Source organism: Bufo bufo, chromosome 11 (assembly GCF_905171765.1).
Source record: "Bufo bufo chromosome 11, aBufBuf1.1, whole genome shotgun sequence".
NCBI lineage: Eukaryota > Metazoa > Chordata > Amphibia > Anura > Bufonidae > Bufo > Bufo bufo.
Window position 1 is genome coordinate 64,186,791 of NC_053399.1, and position 14,538 is coordinate 64,201,328.

Genomic DNA, 14,538 nt, shown 5'->3' on the forward strand with positions numbered 1-14,538 from the left:
GAGCTGGATAAGGTTCAGAGGAGGGCAACTAAAGTAATAATTGGAATGGGTGGACTACAGTACCCTGGGATTATCAAAATTAGGGTTATTTAGTTTAAAAAAAAGACAACTGAGGGGAGATCTAATACCTATGCATAAGTACATCAGGTCTGCTGATTTTTTCTTTCAGTTACAGGCAGCTCCAGAGAGGGGAGACCAGGGGGTCCCCAAGCCCGCACCTCGTTCCCACTCTCCAGAAGACAAGGAGGACCAGAGGTTCCCAAATCCTCTGCATCCCGCCAGCCTGCCGGTCACCACGGCCGCCCAAGTTATGTCCCCTCTGTTCGGGTGTAGCAGCCTTCCCCAACAGCCGCACGCCGAAGGTGGTGACCCGGATGGAACACGCCAGACAGGTATTTTTGGCCCCCAAACCCCCCCTTCTTACTCCTCCCTCCCCTTCTCAGGTTACCTTATGTGAATGACCCTCACGGAGGCCTTGTCACCTCCATCCGTCACTCTCCTGTCGGGGAAGGGGGAGAAGCTTCTTGGGCGCACAATGCACTCCTTTTTATGGGGCCTTTTCTCTTTGTATCGGCATTCCCAGCCCTGTCCTCCGCCGGGGCCGCTTGTAATTGAGGCCAACTCCCGCTCTGGCTCCCCGCGGGTACTTTCTGTCTGGCCGGGGCTTGCAGCGGCAGCTCCACTATACTGACGAGGGGGGTTGGCGGAGGGCCTCTTCAGGAAGCATAGATGGATCGGGCCACAGCTTCCCCTCGTTTTTCGCCGGGTACCGACTCCATTCGTGGGGGCGGGGCATGCAGTTCTCCCCCTCTATCTATATCCTGGCGCGAATTCTTAGTGCTGCTTCAGGAGGACCTCTGCGGGACTCTGGCACAAGGCACCCCAGAGACACAGGCCGGGTAAGCTGGGTCTCCCCATCTTACAGGGTCTAACCAACCCCCCTCATCCCCCTACCTGACACTACAGGGTACTCACTATGTCAGAGCCCAGATCCCAGGCCCCAAAGCAGGTGGTCACTTCTGTGCGCCATTTTGCCTGTGCTTCTTGTCGGTCAAAATTCCCATCCAGTCAGTTAGATCTCCTCTGCTCTTCGTGCTCTTCTCCACAGCCAATTGGCTCGGCCCCTGACCCAGTCGCCCCTACTGCCCAGTCCATGGTATAATCGGAGTGGGCGCGTTCCCTGTCAAAGATGGTACAGGACATCTCCCATACCAACAAGGCCATTGTGAAAATACTTGGGTGTTTGTCCCCAAGGTCGTCCTCTGACCAGTCTGACTGTGGGGATCCTGGGGCTCAGTCCCGCCGCCGCCGTCCCGCTAAATGGGCCAGACCACCCTCCCCCAGAAGGGTGTCTGCGTACCCCGTTTCTTCTGTCTCCCCGCCACCTCCCAGAAAGTCTCACTCCGACTCCTTCCTCCTTGGAAGAGGCATGTTCCGATGGAAAGTTTTCACATATGGACTTTGTCTCTCTTGACAGTCTTCAAAACTGTCCTCTATGGTGGACAACCTCATTACAGCGGTTATATAAACCTTACAGGTTGAGGACCCTGCACCCTCATCGGCCGGCTCAAGTTTTTCCTTCAGGCATTCCAGTCGCTCGCCCAAATGTTTCCCCAACCACCAGGATTTTGATGCCTCTCTTTCCAAGTAGTGGAATTTTCCTGACAGACGTTTTGCTTTGCCAAAACGCTTAAAAGTCTGGAGGATTTGGCTAATAAGTGGTCGTCCTCCAGTATCCAGCTTGGCAAAACATACCACTTTGTCTATGGCAGATTGGGCCTCATTCTCTAATTAGAGTGATAAACTGGAATATTTTTCAAAATCATCCTTTGAAGCAGTGGGCATGGCACTGCACCCAGTTTTTGCCTCTATATGGGTGAGCAAAGCTATGGGTGAGTGGGCAAACAAACTACGTCAGGGTCTCTCCTCGGGGGATTCCTCGGAGGAACTTTACTATATTTCCCTGCAACTCTCCCATGCCAATTCGTATATTTGTGAAGCCTCTCTGGATACGGCCAGACACTGCTGTACGCAATGTTTTCTTGTGTTTTTTCCCACTTTGATGGTCTGCTAAATGACTGTATGAGCTATGTCATACCATTTCATGTTTTTCCTTTTTTTTTTTATATACCATTGAAAAAAAATATTGAAAAGTGTGTTTCATCTTTCACTTTATGCCTCACTTTGGAGATCATTTCATCTTCAACTTGCTTAAAAGGGGTTGTCCAGGTTCGGAGCTGAACCCGAACATATCCCCTTCTTCACCCAGGCAGCCCCTCTGAGATGAGCATCTAACTAGTATTCGCTTTATAAGACGCACTGCCATTTCCCCCCAGCACTTCCGTTATTTTTGTTGTTTTACTCCTCTAAGGCTACTTTCACACTAGCGTTCGGAGCGGATCCGTCTGATGTTTCATCAGACGGATCCGCTCCGATAATGCAGACGTTCGCATCCGTTCAGAACGGATGCGTCTGCATTAAAACTTAGAAAATTTTCTAAGTGTGAAAGTTGTCTGAGCGGATCCGTTCAGACTTTACATTGTAAGTCAATGGGGAACGGATCCACTTGAAGATTGAGCCATATTGTGTCATCTTCAAGCGGATCCGTCCCCATTTACTTACATTGTAAGTCTGGACGGATCCGCTCGCCTCCGCACGGCCAGGCGGACACCCGAACGCTGCAAGCAGCGTTCAGGTGTCCGCTCACTGAGCGGAGCGGAGGCTGAGCGCTGGCAGGCGGATGCATTCTCAGTGGATCCGCCTCCACTGAGAATGCATTGGGGCCAGACGGATGCGTTCGGGGCCGCTCGTGAGCCCCTTCAAACGGTGCGCACGAGCGGACACCCGAACGCTAGTGTGAAAGTAGCTTAACAGGGGTGGAATTTTGTTGAGGGAAATACAGTTTTTGTGATTTGTTATACATATGAACTTGGTTTCTGTATGCCAATACACTAAAGACATTTTACCTAAAGTCATAAGAGAGGAAATCAGGATCCAGCCTGCCTGTACTCTTTGCATAGAAACACGACTGTTTTGGTTTGCAGAGCACAGAAGGTCTTCGGCCAAACTCATTATTGCCTGAAACAACCATATTGAAAGAGTTAATTATTATTTTTCTGTACCATGCTAGCACCTATATGTTAACTCTTGTAGCATGACATCATTGGTGGGAATTGGACCGCCAGGATGCCTATCGATTCATGAATTAATGAGTAGTGGCTCAGAGGTCTAACCCCCACCAATCATGAAATGATGGCATATATGACCCTTTAATTAGCAATTTTGACACAATTCAACAAAATAGACACTAGGGTCAAAAAGAAAAAGAAAGTGATCTATATTAACAGCAGTTATTAAACACATAATAATATAAGGCATAATTATTCACCAATACAAGTCAACATTTATGAGACGCACATTAATCAGAAATTACAACGTGGGGTCTACATGGATAGATCTTTGCTTTTTATGTTCAGTACAGTGTCATTTTTCTTGTTTTGTCTTTTCTGAACTTTTCAAACTCCATCAAGATGTGTGGCCTGTGACTGTACAGCTTTTTGGATTTAACCTCTTACAGACACAGGGCGCGGCGGGCGGTGATCGGAACAGGGTGCCTGCTGAAATCCTTCAGCAGGCACCCTGTGACAATGCCAAGGGGGGTCCTGCGGTTTGCAGCGTTTCCGGGTCATTCGGGTCTCTGGTGACCCGATGACCCGGAATAGGAGGGTGATCAGTGCTGTAATATACACCACCAATCACCCTCCGTAGATCCTGTGAGGTGGCGGTGACGCCACCTCTCAGGATCGCCTGTAATTGGCTGGCTGGACGGACGGGGGGATAGCTTTAGTTAGGCAGGGAGAGTTAAAAAATTTTTTTTTTTTTTTTTGTGTGTGCAGCACCCGGATCTGAGGGTGTCTGAGGTCCACAGCACCCTCAAGCTGTGCAACCCCCAACCCCCAGGGGTGCTGCAGCTTCCCCCTCCCCCCCCCCATTTTTTGGGGCGCAAGCGCTTTTTTTTTTTTTAGTAGGTGCGCTGACTGTGGCCGGCATGCTTAGCCGTAAAAGAGCATCCGGCCACTGTTAGCGCATGGCCCACCCCACCGCGATTCAAGTGTTTTTTGGGGGTTTTTTGTACCACTTTTTGGGGCTTGCGTTCTTTTAGATTTAGTTTTATATTATTTTTTTCTGTTAGGTTAGGGTGGGCTAGGGTAGGGTATACGTAAAAACACCCCCCCCCCCCCCCCCCCACACACACACACACTAAATAAACTTTCTGAATGTAATTTTGAATGCTTTGAGGGGTGCAGTTTTTATAATGGGGTCATTTATGGGGGATTTCTAACATAAAGACCCTCAAATTCACTTCAAAACTGAACTGGTCCCTGAAAAAAAGCTGATTTTGAAATTTTTATGACAAATTTGAAAATTGCTGCTCAACTTTGAAGCCCTCTAACGTCTTCAAAAAGTAAAAACATGTCAACTTTATGATGCCAACATGGCATGTCCATTTTTCTTACAAGCAGTTCTTACAAACTAGATTTTTGTGAACTCACCTGTAAAATCTCTTTCTCGCTTACTTCATTGGGGGACACAGAACCATGGGTATAGCTGCTTGCTGCCACTAGGAGGCGACACTAGGCTGAAAAGTGATAACCGGATATACCCCCTCCAGCCTGGAGAGAGCATATCAGTTTGTGCCCAAGCAATAGGAGTAGGAGAAAAAAAAACATATGGTAAACAACCAATAACTGACAATTGCCAGTTCGGGCAAAACCAGAACTGAGGACCATACTGGCCCACCAACCGCCATCATTTGCGGCAAACAGAAATCACTGGGCGAGAAAGAGATTTTACAGGTGAGTTCACAAAAATCTTGTTTTCTCGCTCGTATCATTGGGGGACACAGGACAGTGGAACGTCCTAAAGCAGTCCACGGGGTGGGAAACAAATCACACGCCCATGGAGAAAACGCCCTCGAGGATGCGTAATCCACTGCCGCCTGCAAGACCTTGCTGCCCGGAGCAGCATCCGCCGATGCCTAGGAAGGCACCCGGTAAGACTTGGTGAACGTGTGCCCGGAAGACCAAGACACTGCCTTTTACAACTGGAAAGCTGATGCATGGAGATGAACTCGAGAAGCACTGACCGCTGGTCGGGCAGGCTATAACTCCGCTGGTTGGTGCCTTGACCCGGGAGCGGAATGCTCGAGCAACTGTCAAACAGATATACCTGGAAAACATCCCTTTAGAGGCCGTCAAGCTTTGACAGGGACCTCCAGGAAAACCAGAAAAAAGTCCGTAAGGCGGTAAGCGCTAGTCATGGACAAGGAAACCTCAGAGGCCAAATCACATGGCTGATGGAGAGCTCGCTAGTGCGATAGGTGTCTGTTCAGCCTACTTGACCTCCACCTGTACCTCAGAACCTGCAAGGCTTACTAGTAGCATATCACTATTTTGCGGACGTCTTTGACAAGAAGGAGGAAGAGTCCGTGCCATCACATCGTCCTCATGATTGCCAAATTGACATGGTTCCTAAGTCCACACATCCTCATGGCCGTATATATCCAATGTCTCCTCCGGAGACTCAAGCTATGTCTTTGTATATAAATGAAAACTTAGAGAGTTCATCTACAAATCTTCTTCCCCAGCTGGAGCTGAATTTTCTTTGTCAAAAATAAGCATGGGTCACTGCCCATGCATTAATTATTGAGGTCTAAACAAAATTACAATAAAGAACAAGAAATCACTACCTCTGATGCCAGAACTTTCTGCTCGATTACGTAGAGCCAAAATCTTCAAAAAACTAGATTTACATGGGGCCTATATTTGATCCGTATTTCCAAAGGCAAGGAGTGAAAAACCGTCTTCGACGCAATGTCTCCAGTTTTTCTAGAGTTCATGAACAACATCTTCAGGAAACTCCGCTGTGTGTGTGTGGTGTATCTTGATTTCTTGAGAAAAACTACAGTCTTTTTCCATCGTTATATAATTTCTGAACAGTGTCAACAGATGGACGTAGAAAAATCTGCCAGATTAAACTGGCCTTGTCCATCTGGTCTACGGTCTATCAAACGATTCCTGGGCTTTGCAAATTATTATAGACAATTCATCTCCCACTTCTCCACTCACCGCACCTATATCTGCCCTGACCTGCACCCAGACTCCAGAGGCAAAATCTGCCTTTCAGACTCTGAAACAGTCCTTTTCCTCTGCTCCAGTCCATCATTATCCTGATGCCTCCAAGCAGTTCCTTTTGGAAGTGGACACATCTTCCACAGGTGCAGGGGCAGTTCTGGCTCAAAAGGCTTCTTCAGGTAGGATGGTGACGTGTGGGTTCTTTTCTAAGGTCTTTTCTGCTCCTGAACGTAATTACTCTATAGGTGACAGAGAACTACTGACCATAAAGATGGCCTTGGAGGAGTGGCATTATATTTTGGAGGAGAACATAGATGCTTCGGTTCTTCTCCAGTAGTTCATGCAAAAATCCAGACCTAAGGAAAGTGGGGAGGGGATTGTAATTTTACAGTGATGGCCTTTGCCAGCTCCTGTAAGTCTTTCCCAAATAGGCACATCTCACATGCACAGCCGCAGAATACATCATATAATGTGCAGTACACAGCACTGGAAGCTCAGCCTACCAAGTAATATGGAGCGGGTGAGGAGGTGGGCACAGTGTTTTCTTTTCTTTTTTTATAATGGACAAGAGCTACAGCACCTCACTGGATGTGTAGAGGGACCGCTGACATTCAACACTGTCTGGTAATTCACCCCCCAGGATTATAAAGCAGTGTGGAGTGGGGGAGAAGTGTCAAAGAGGGCCACAAAAGCGGTTCAAGAGGCCAGGGCAGAATAAGGGGCCAACGTGAAGCAGGTCTGGAGCACTGGCACCAGACCCAGACAAAATAGAAGCCAGGATGAGTAAGTGGTTCTCTCCTGATGCTGAAATGGAGTAAATGAGGAAGGTCGCTAAACGTGGTCTAGATGGCTATAGAAGCCATAGCCTTGATTAGTGAGGGCAGAAGGGACAGAAGTGGGGCCAAAAAGGGCCTTGGTGCTGGTCATGGGCACAGGGGAAGAGGTGGTAGGGCTGGGGAAAGTGGACTGCCAAGGGGGATATACTTACCTCTCGGCTACTCACTCTTCCAGAGTCTTCTGCCCAGATCCAGCTGTGTTACTCTTTTCAGTGTGCTGCCCCTTGGTGAGGGAAGCTATGCTCCAAAAAAACTTGAAGAAACTTGAATCGTAAAGCGCTGCGGAATATGTTGGTACTATATAAATAAAGATTATTATTTTTAAAAAAAGGTGACGTGATCGCTGATGGGTTACAGCAGATTTGGTGGTAGGCCATACGTCCTTGCAATCTGGTGGTAGCGAATAAGCAATCTGTTTAGTGACCTGCTCGTCTTCCTCCACACCAGTGAGGTAACAAAAAACAAAAATGAAGAAATAAAAGTTAGCAGACCTTCCAGCAGGCATGTCTGTCTCCTAAGGACACTAAGCTAAAACTTATTGGCTCAGGGGTATAGCTGGTGGGAGGATCTAACTCTTTTTTGTCACTTAGTGTCACCTCCTAGTGGCAGAAGCTATGCCCACAGTTCCTCAATGACACAAGTGAGAAAGATTGGCAATACTCAATGTATTTCTTTGGGTAATTTGAAAGCAGCTGTTGTGTGCTGCCCTAGACTTTAAAAAAAACTGTATTTTTCAAGTTACAAAAAATGAGCTAACATAAAAGAACTGATACTCATCCTACCAATCCCCTGGCAAGGTATTTCCAACTCTGCTCAGGTCCCTGCTGCACTCTACTTCCTTCTCCCATCTCAACACGCAGAGGTCCTGTAAATGACCTCTGACCACAGCAGTGATCGACCTAAGTCAGTGAATGGCTGATTGAGCATTTCCTGGGTACTCAGACACAAGAAGTAAGCAGGAGGAACCTGGGCAGCACCAGAAAGACATCTATTGGGGATCGGTGAAATGAGTTTCAGTGCTCCATAAATAAATTATATCAAAAACAAAAAAACAGAACTGCTATAAGGAAGATGTTTAAGCGATACTTACTTTTCCTTTCCCCTGCGGCACGCCAAATGGACATAGTCTAATGGAGCCCAGAAGGCCAGCTGCGGCCAGACTGTACCCACTAACTGCCTCGGGAGAGGATTTCAGGGCTATCAAACGTTCTGTACAACGATCTAAAAGAGGGGCTGCTAGAGAAGGCAGAGAAAGAACGACACAGCGAAGGCACCAAGCTGAAGCTAAGCGGGCACTTAGACTAGGGTGGAGAACTACAGAGATCACAGTGTCCAGGAGCCCTAAAAGAAAGAGGGAAGCAACAACAACAACAAAATCTTCTGTTAGTTTTGTAAATATATCCACAGACAAACATGAAAATATTCCCCAAATTTGCTGACACACAAATATTACCAAAGCTTGAGTCCCGCAGCAAAGGAGCAGCTGTGGTACCCAATCCTAAGATAAGATCACCAAGCTCTTGCAGGGCACAGACCAATGCATTCTGACTGGTAGCAATATCAGTATGGCAGAACCGTGTCTCCACGTTACTGTCACTTAGTACAGCATCTAATGAGAAAGAAAACAGAAAACCCAATGGCAGTTAGCTGTCACAGTGAAAGCAAGCAGAATGTTATCACGACATCACAACCTTAAAGGGGTACTCTGGTTAGATGAAGTAACTGCCCATCCACAGGATAGGGGGCACCTATTAAGATCGATAGGGTAACGGGGACCCTGTACCCTGTAAATGAAAGAAGGGCAGGTCGAGCATGCACATCACAGCCTTATTCATTCTCTAAGGGACTGCCTTTATGGTGGTGTATGCAGCCCTGGATTACCGCCAATTGCTGAGCTGCACCGGTACTTCTCATTTGAGACAACAGCGAGTGCACCTGCAGCCCCACAATTAGCGTTCACATACAGATCCAGTGACTGGACTAAACCACGTACAGACACCCTTAAAATAATAACTGACCATACTGTGAAAAAAACACATATTAATGTGCAGAAAATTATAATATACCTATAAATCAAGTGTTGATAACATTCATAAAATGACTGTACTTCTCCCTAAGGCCAGATGCACACGGGGCAGTGTCATGCAGATTTAGTTTTTAGCTAGGAGTGGAATATGATAGGGAGGATAAACATAGCTTACACACTTCCTTCCTTTTTTATTGTACTCAGAATTCAACATTACAGTTTTGCTATTTAAGGCATATAAGTCATAAACAAATGGGGTCATTTATCAAACTGGTGTAAAGTAGAAGTGGCTTAGTTGCCAATAGCAACCAATCAGATTCCACCTTTCTTTTTCCAAAGGAGCTGTCAAAAATGGAAGGTGGAATCTGTTTGCAACTAAGCCAGTTCTACTTTACACCAGTTTGGTAAATGACCCCATAAATGTCTGCCCGTATTAATCCACTGACATGCAATATGATTAAATACTAGGGGAAGTAAAAGCAAGTGATGGATGTGAAAAAATAGGCCAACCACATACCCACAGATTTCATGAGCTTCTTAAGGACTTCACTTATGTCTCTGACAGCTTCCAGCTGGGCCTTCTCTCCCAGCAGTTCCCCTAAAGTGGCTCTGAGGATGTAGGAGATGCAACGTCTAGCACAAGCAGCTTCCACGGGTATGTGAGTTGCCTTCTGATGGGACACGATGTCCAAAAGATGAGTCAAGAGCAAAGGGATATTTCTGGATAGCCATTGGCCTCCAAGTGTGCTGATAAAAATGACGTAAGCCTACAGGGATAATTAATAGACATATCAGAAACTAAATGATTATAGAATTTTGACTTTTTCTTTCACATACTGTGGCAGATTAATATTTATACCGACTCAACGCTAAACTATGAAGATCTTTTTACATAGACCAACATTTATTTCTTATTTATTTTATTCACTTATATTTATATATATTCTGCAGCGCTTTACGGACATTGTCATCAAATGCTGTACCCCACAGAGCTCTCAATGTAAATTCTCTATCACCATAGGCCTGATTTATCATAACCTGGCGGCGTACACAGGGCGATGATAACCAGACGCGCTGCCGGATGCTGCTTATAAATTAGGTGCAGCATCTGGCAGTCCGTGCACCTGAACTGAAATCTACGCCAGCGCCAGTGTCTTTGTACACCAGAAAACTGGCGTAGAAGATGATAAATGTGACAGGGACGCCGCCCCTGCTCCCTCCCCACGCCCTTTTTTAGGGAGGTGGGGAGGCCGGAGGGGAGACAGCACTTGTAAAAGATATTTCCTGCAAGTGCCAGTGAGAAAGTTGCAAATGTGCAGTTTACAACTTTTTCACACCAGAAAACATACAAACTCTATGCAGATGTTGCCCTTGGTGCTGATTTTTATCAGGTGGTTACTGGCACATTTACTGTTTCTATAGGTCATCCCTGATAACTGGCCCAAAGATTAGTCCATAGAGGTACCTGAGTTGCTCCCAGCCTCACATGGCGAGTGCTACTGCTACTTCCTCCCAGCATGTCTCCACCACCTCGTAGGAACCCAGAATTTCCACGTAGGAATCCAGTGGATAACAGACCAAGAGCATCTTCCACGGATAATCTGCGTGTACTTTGTCTTGAAGAGGCTGTCAAAGTAGAAAACATTTACTGCACAAAACATAGTAGATTAAAGTCAAGAATCAGTAACAGAACTACTAAAGGCACCGTTACACAGGCTGGGAAGTAGCCTGCTGCGCTATTCCATGATGGAAATCTGATTGAACCATTTTACGTTAATGGGGTCCGTCGGGGACTATTGGAATCCATCATTGGACAGACTATTATTCTATTGAGACAGCACTTAATTATTTTCATTTTCTGCTCTAGTGATGGAACAGAAAAATGGAAATGTTAGCGGTAGTGTGAACAGAGCCGAAGTGAAAGAAACACTGCTCATGTGTATTTGCAGTGAGAGAAGATTATGAAAAACCAACCCTCAGAGCACAGAAAAAATCTCAATGAAAGACTCTGGCTGGGTCAGTGCTGTCTTCTGATCACTAGTGTAATGCAGTATAAGACATCAGCCACAATGGACAGCACCAGGATGTCGTGGATATATGCTATCTGATAATCCATTGGGGGGTAGGGGGTCAGTCAGACCCCACGTATTTACATTTCACAGCGGATATTGCAGTAGCCTCATAGGCACTGAAGTACGACCAGCTGGAGGTGCACTTTTTTTCCTGCTACTGTGCCTGCCTTTGAGTTTTTTCCAATACACGTGCAAATGTGTTCTTGTACACTGCAACATTTGGTTGCATAGCGAGTCATTTTCAAATTTACTTTTATGTGGTGTTTGTACTTTTCAAACCAAATTTTGTTAGGGCACCTAGGATGCAGTGTAGGGTACATGGGTTCACGGGTTCACTTTCTATCTCCTTCCTACCCTTTACAGCTTTTACATACTGACATCACCCTAGTTTTTGTCTAAGGCTACCCTCAGCCAATGTATGGTCAGTGTTTGATCAGTAATTTCCATCAGTGATTGTGAGCCAAAACCGGGAGTAATAAGGTAAGATGAGGTATAATGGAAAGACCTGCACCTGTTCTGTGTTTTTGACGCGCCCCTGGTCCTGGCTCACAATCACTGATGGAAATCACTGATCAAACACTGACTGTGTGAAAGTGGTCTTGGGCCTCATGCACATGACTATGTATTTTGCAGTCTGCAAAATACAGATACAGTGTGTGTTGCCTCTGCATTTTCTGCGAACCCACTGACTTCAATGGGTCTGTATTTTGCATCCAAGTATCGGACATCTTCTATACTTTAGCAAAACGGACATATGGATGCAGAAATCTCACAGATCACCTGTGTGCTTTACACCTCCATATGTATTTTTTGCAAAAATATAGTACCATGTGTGCAAGTATTAAAATCATATCTACCATGATCATAAAGAGGAGTGTAAATAATGTGTAAGGCAGAAAAACTGGTTAAAAAGTAAACCCCATTAAAAGTTATTTACAAATGACTCACATGTTCCATGCACAGCCCTTGCTAGAACCTTTCCTAAGAGACGAGATACTTCTAGACGTACATCGTAGCTGCTGCCTTCAAAGGCCTTGAAGCAAAGAGAAACTAAGCTCTCAAGGTCAGAGCCCGACATGAAAGATGCTTCATTCTGAATAGCCAGTAGACACTGCGGAGAGGACAATGGAAAGGAATTGGTACTGTGAAAGTATCTGCCATATTTTTCTCTATTTTATGTACAGCAAGTTATGGGTTAAATGTAGTTCTACTTGTAGTTTCTTATGTTCTTGGGATCAAGTTCCAAATATACATGCGTTCCTTTGTTAGTTAAACACAAAGTGGCCTAGATTATACAGTATCTTGTCACGAGACCAATTTATTATACGCATGTCTCATAGCAATACAACGCTATTATAACCTGAGGTTAAGAAGAACAAAACCCTGTTTAGACCGGTTATGGCACGGTTTCCACTCATGCGAGTTAGGGTACTTTCACACTAGTGGTTTTCTTTTCCGGCATAGAGTTCCATCCTAGGGGCTCTATACCGGAAAAGAACTGATCAGGCATATCCCCATGCATTCTGAATGGAGAGAAATCCGTGCAGGATGCATCAGGATGTCTTCAGTTCAGTCTTTTTGAACACTTGCCTGAATGCCGGATCCGGCATTTTTTTCCATAGGAATGTATTAGTGCATACCGGAATGCCGGATCCGTCCTTCCGATCTGCGCATGCGCAGACCGAAAAAAAAAGGTGAAAAAAATAAATGTGGGATCCCTTTTTCCGGATGACAGCGGAAAGACTGATCCGGCATTTCAATGCATTTTTCTGACTGATCAGGCATTTTTAATTAAAGGGAGTCTGTCACCAGCATTTCACTTTTTTAACCCTTACCATAGCTCCCTAGCATGCTTACAGTTAATAAAAACTTTACCTCTGGCATCAATCCTGGACTTATAGAACCATCAAAAACGATCTTTATAAGATATGCAAATGAGGGCTCGCAAGTGCCCAGGGGCGGCGTTACACTCGTAGGTGCCCTGCTTGCTCAGCCTTTTCATTGCGTCCCCCCGCCCCTTCCTACCCTCTGCCCGCCCATCCTTTCCCTCTGACCGCCTTTCTACTAACTTGTTATTCTGTCGATATCCCGCGCCTGCACACTCATTCCTTTGGCCGGCGCATGCGCACTGCGATGCCCATTCCTTGTATGGCATCACAGTAACTATTGCGCATGCGCCGGCTAACGACGCGAAAACACGACAAAGAAGGCGGTCCATCGGCGCATGAGCATTAATTATTGAGATGCCGTACAAGGAATGGGCATCGCAGTGCGCATGCGCCGGCCAAAGGAATGAGTGTGCAGGCGCGGGATATCGGCAGAATAACAAGTTGGTAGATAGGCGGTCAGAGGGAAAGGATGGGCGGGCGGAGGGTAGGAAGGGGCGGGGGGACGCAATGAAAAGGCTGAGCAAGCAGGGCACCTAAGAGAGTAACGCCGCCCCTGGGCACTTGCGAGCCCTCATTTGCATATCTTATAAAGATCGTTTTTGATGGTTCTATAAGTCCAGGATTGATGCCAGAGGTAACGTTTTTATTAAATGTAAGCATGCTAGGGAGCTATGGGAAGGGTTAAAAAAGTGAAATGCTGATGACAGACTCCCTTTAAGACTGATCAGTCTTACAAATGCCATCAGTTGGCATACGTTTTGCCGGATCCGGCAGGCAGTTCCGGCGACAGAACTGCTTGCCGGATAACTCTGCCACAAGTGTGAAAGTAGCCTTAGGCCTCATGCTCACGACCGTTGTTTTGGTCCGCATCCGAGCCGCATTTTTTGCTGCTTGGATGCGGACCCATTCACATCAATGGGGCCGCAAAAGATGCAGACAGCACTCCGTGTGCTGTGCGCATCTGTTACTCCGTTCCGTGGTCCGCAAAAAAAAATATAACCTGTCCTATTCTTGTCTGTTTTGCTGACAAGAATAGGCAGTAATATCAATGGCTGTCCGTGCCGTTCCACAAATTGCGGAACGCACACGGATGCCATCCATATTTTGTGGAACGCAAAACACACAACGGTCGTGTGCATGAGGCCTAAGGCTGTGTTCACACTTCAGTTATTTCCATCAGTGATTGTGACCCAAAACTAGGTGGGGGTCAAAAACATCTTTCCATTATAACTTATCTCTCAGTAGGCTTCACTACTGGTTTTCTGGTTTTGGCTCACAAAAACTGATGGAAATAACTGATCAAATAACTGAAGTGTGAACTCAACCTAAGCTTTTTAGGCTCTATTTCCAACGGTGTTTATCTGTAATATATTCATTCATTTATATTGCTATGAAAATGAGTGGTGCAAAGTGATCTTACACTGCATTATAACCACCCAACATTTGTTTTGGTACAAATATACCAAGATTACACTTGCCAGTAATCAGTTTCCATGAGCCCATAACAGCCCCTGTGAGAGATCCCTCCCTCCTCCCCTGGACAGGAACCAGGAACCCAAAGATCACTTTAAGGGTCCATTC

At 46.1% G+C, this 14,538-nt stretch overlaps 1 protein-coding gene across 2 annotated transcripts in view; it reads right to left on the bottom strand.

Moving 5' to 3' along the window:
- Nucleotides 1-14,538, bottom strand: part of HEATR5A (HEAT repeat containing 5A) — a 177,026-nt gene that overhangs the window by 143,713 nt on the left and 18,775 nt on the right. For both annotated transcript variants that reach the window (XM_040411174.1, XM_040411172.1), the window contains exons 5-10: nucleotides 12,017-12,179; nucleotides 10,462-10,622; nucleotides 9,514-9,763; nucleotides 8,424-8,579; nucleotides 8,061-8,311; nucleotides 2,967-3,078 (exon numbers count right to left, since the gene is read on the bottom strand). In XM_040411174.1, the coding sequence (XP_040267108.1) occupies nucleotides 2,967-3,078; nucleotides 8,061-8,311; nucleotides 8,424-8,579; nucleotides 9,514-9,763; nucleotides 10,462-10,622; nucleotides 12,017-12,179 (1,093 nt within the window). The remainder of the gene's footprint in view (nucleotides 1-2,966; nucleotides 3,079-8,060; nucleotides 8,312-8,423; nucleotides 8,580-9,513; nucleotides 9,764-10,461; nucleotides 10,623-12,016; nucleotides 12,180-14,538) is intronic.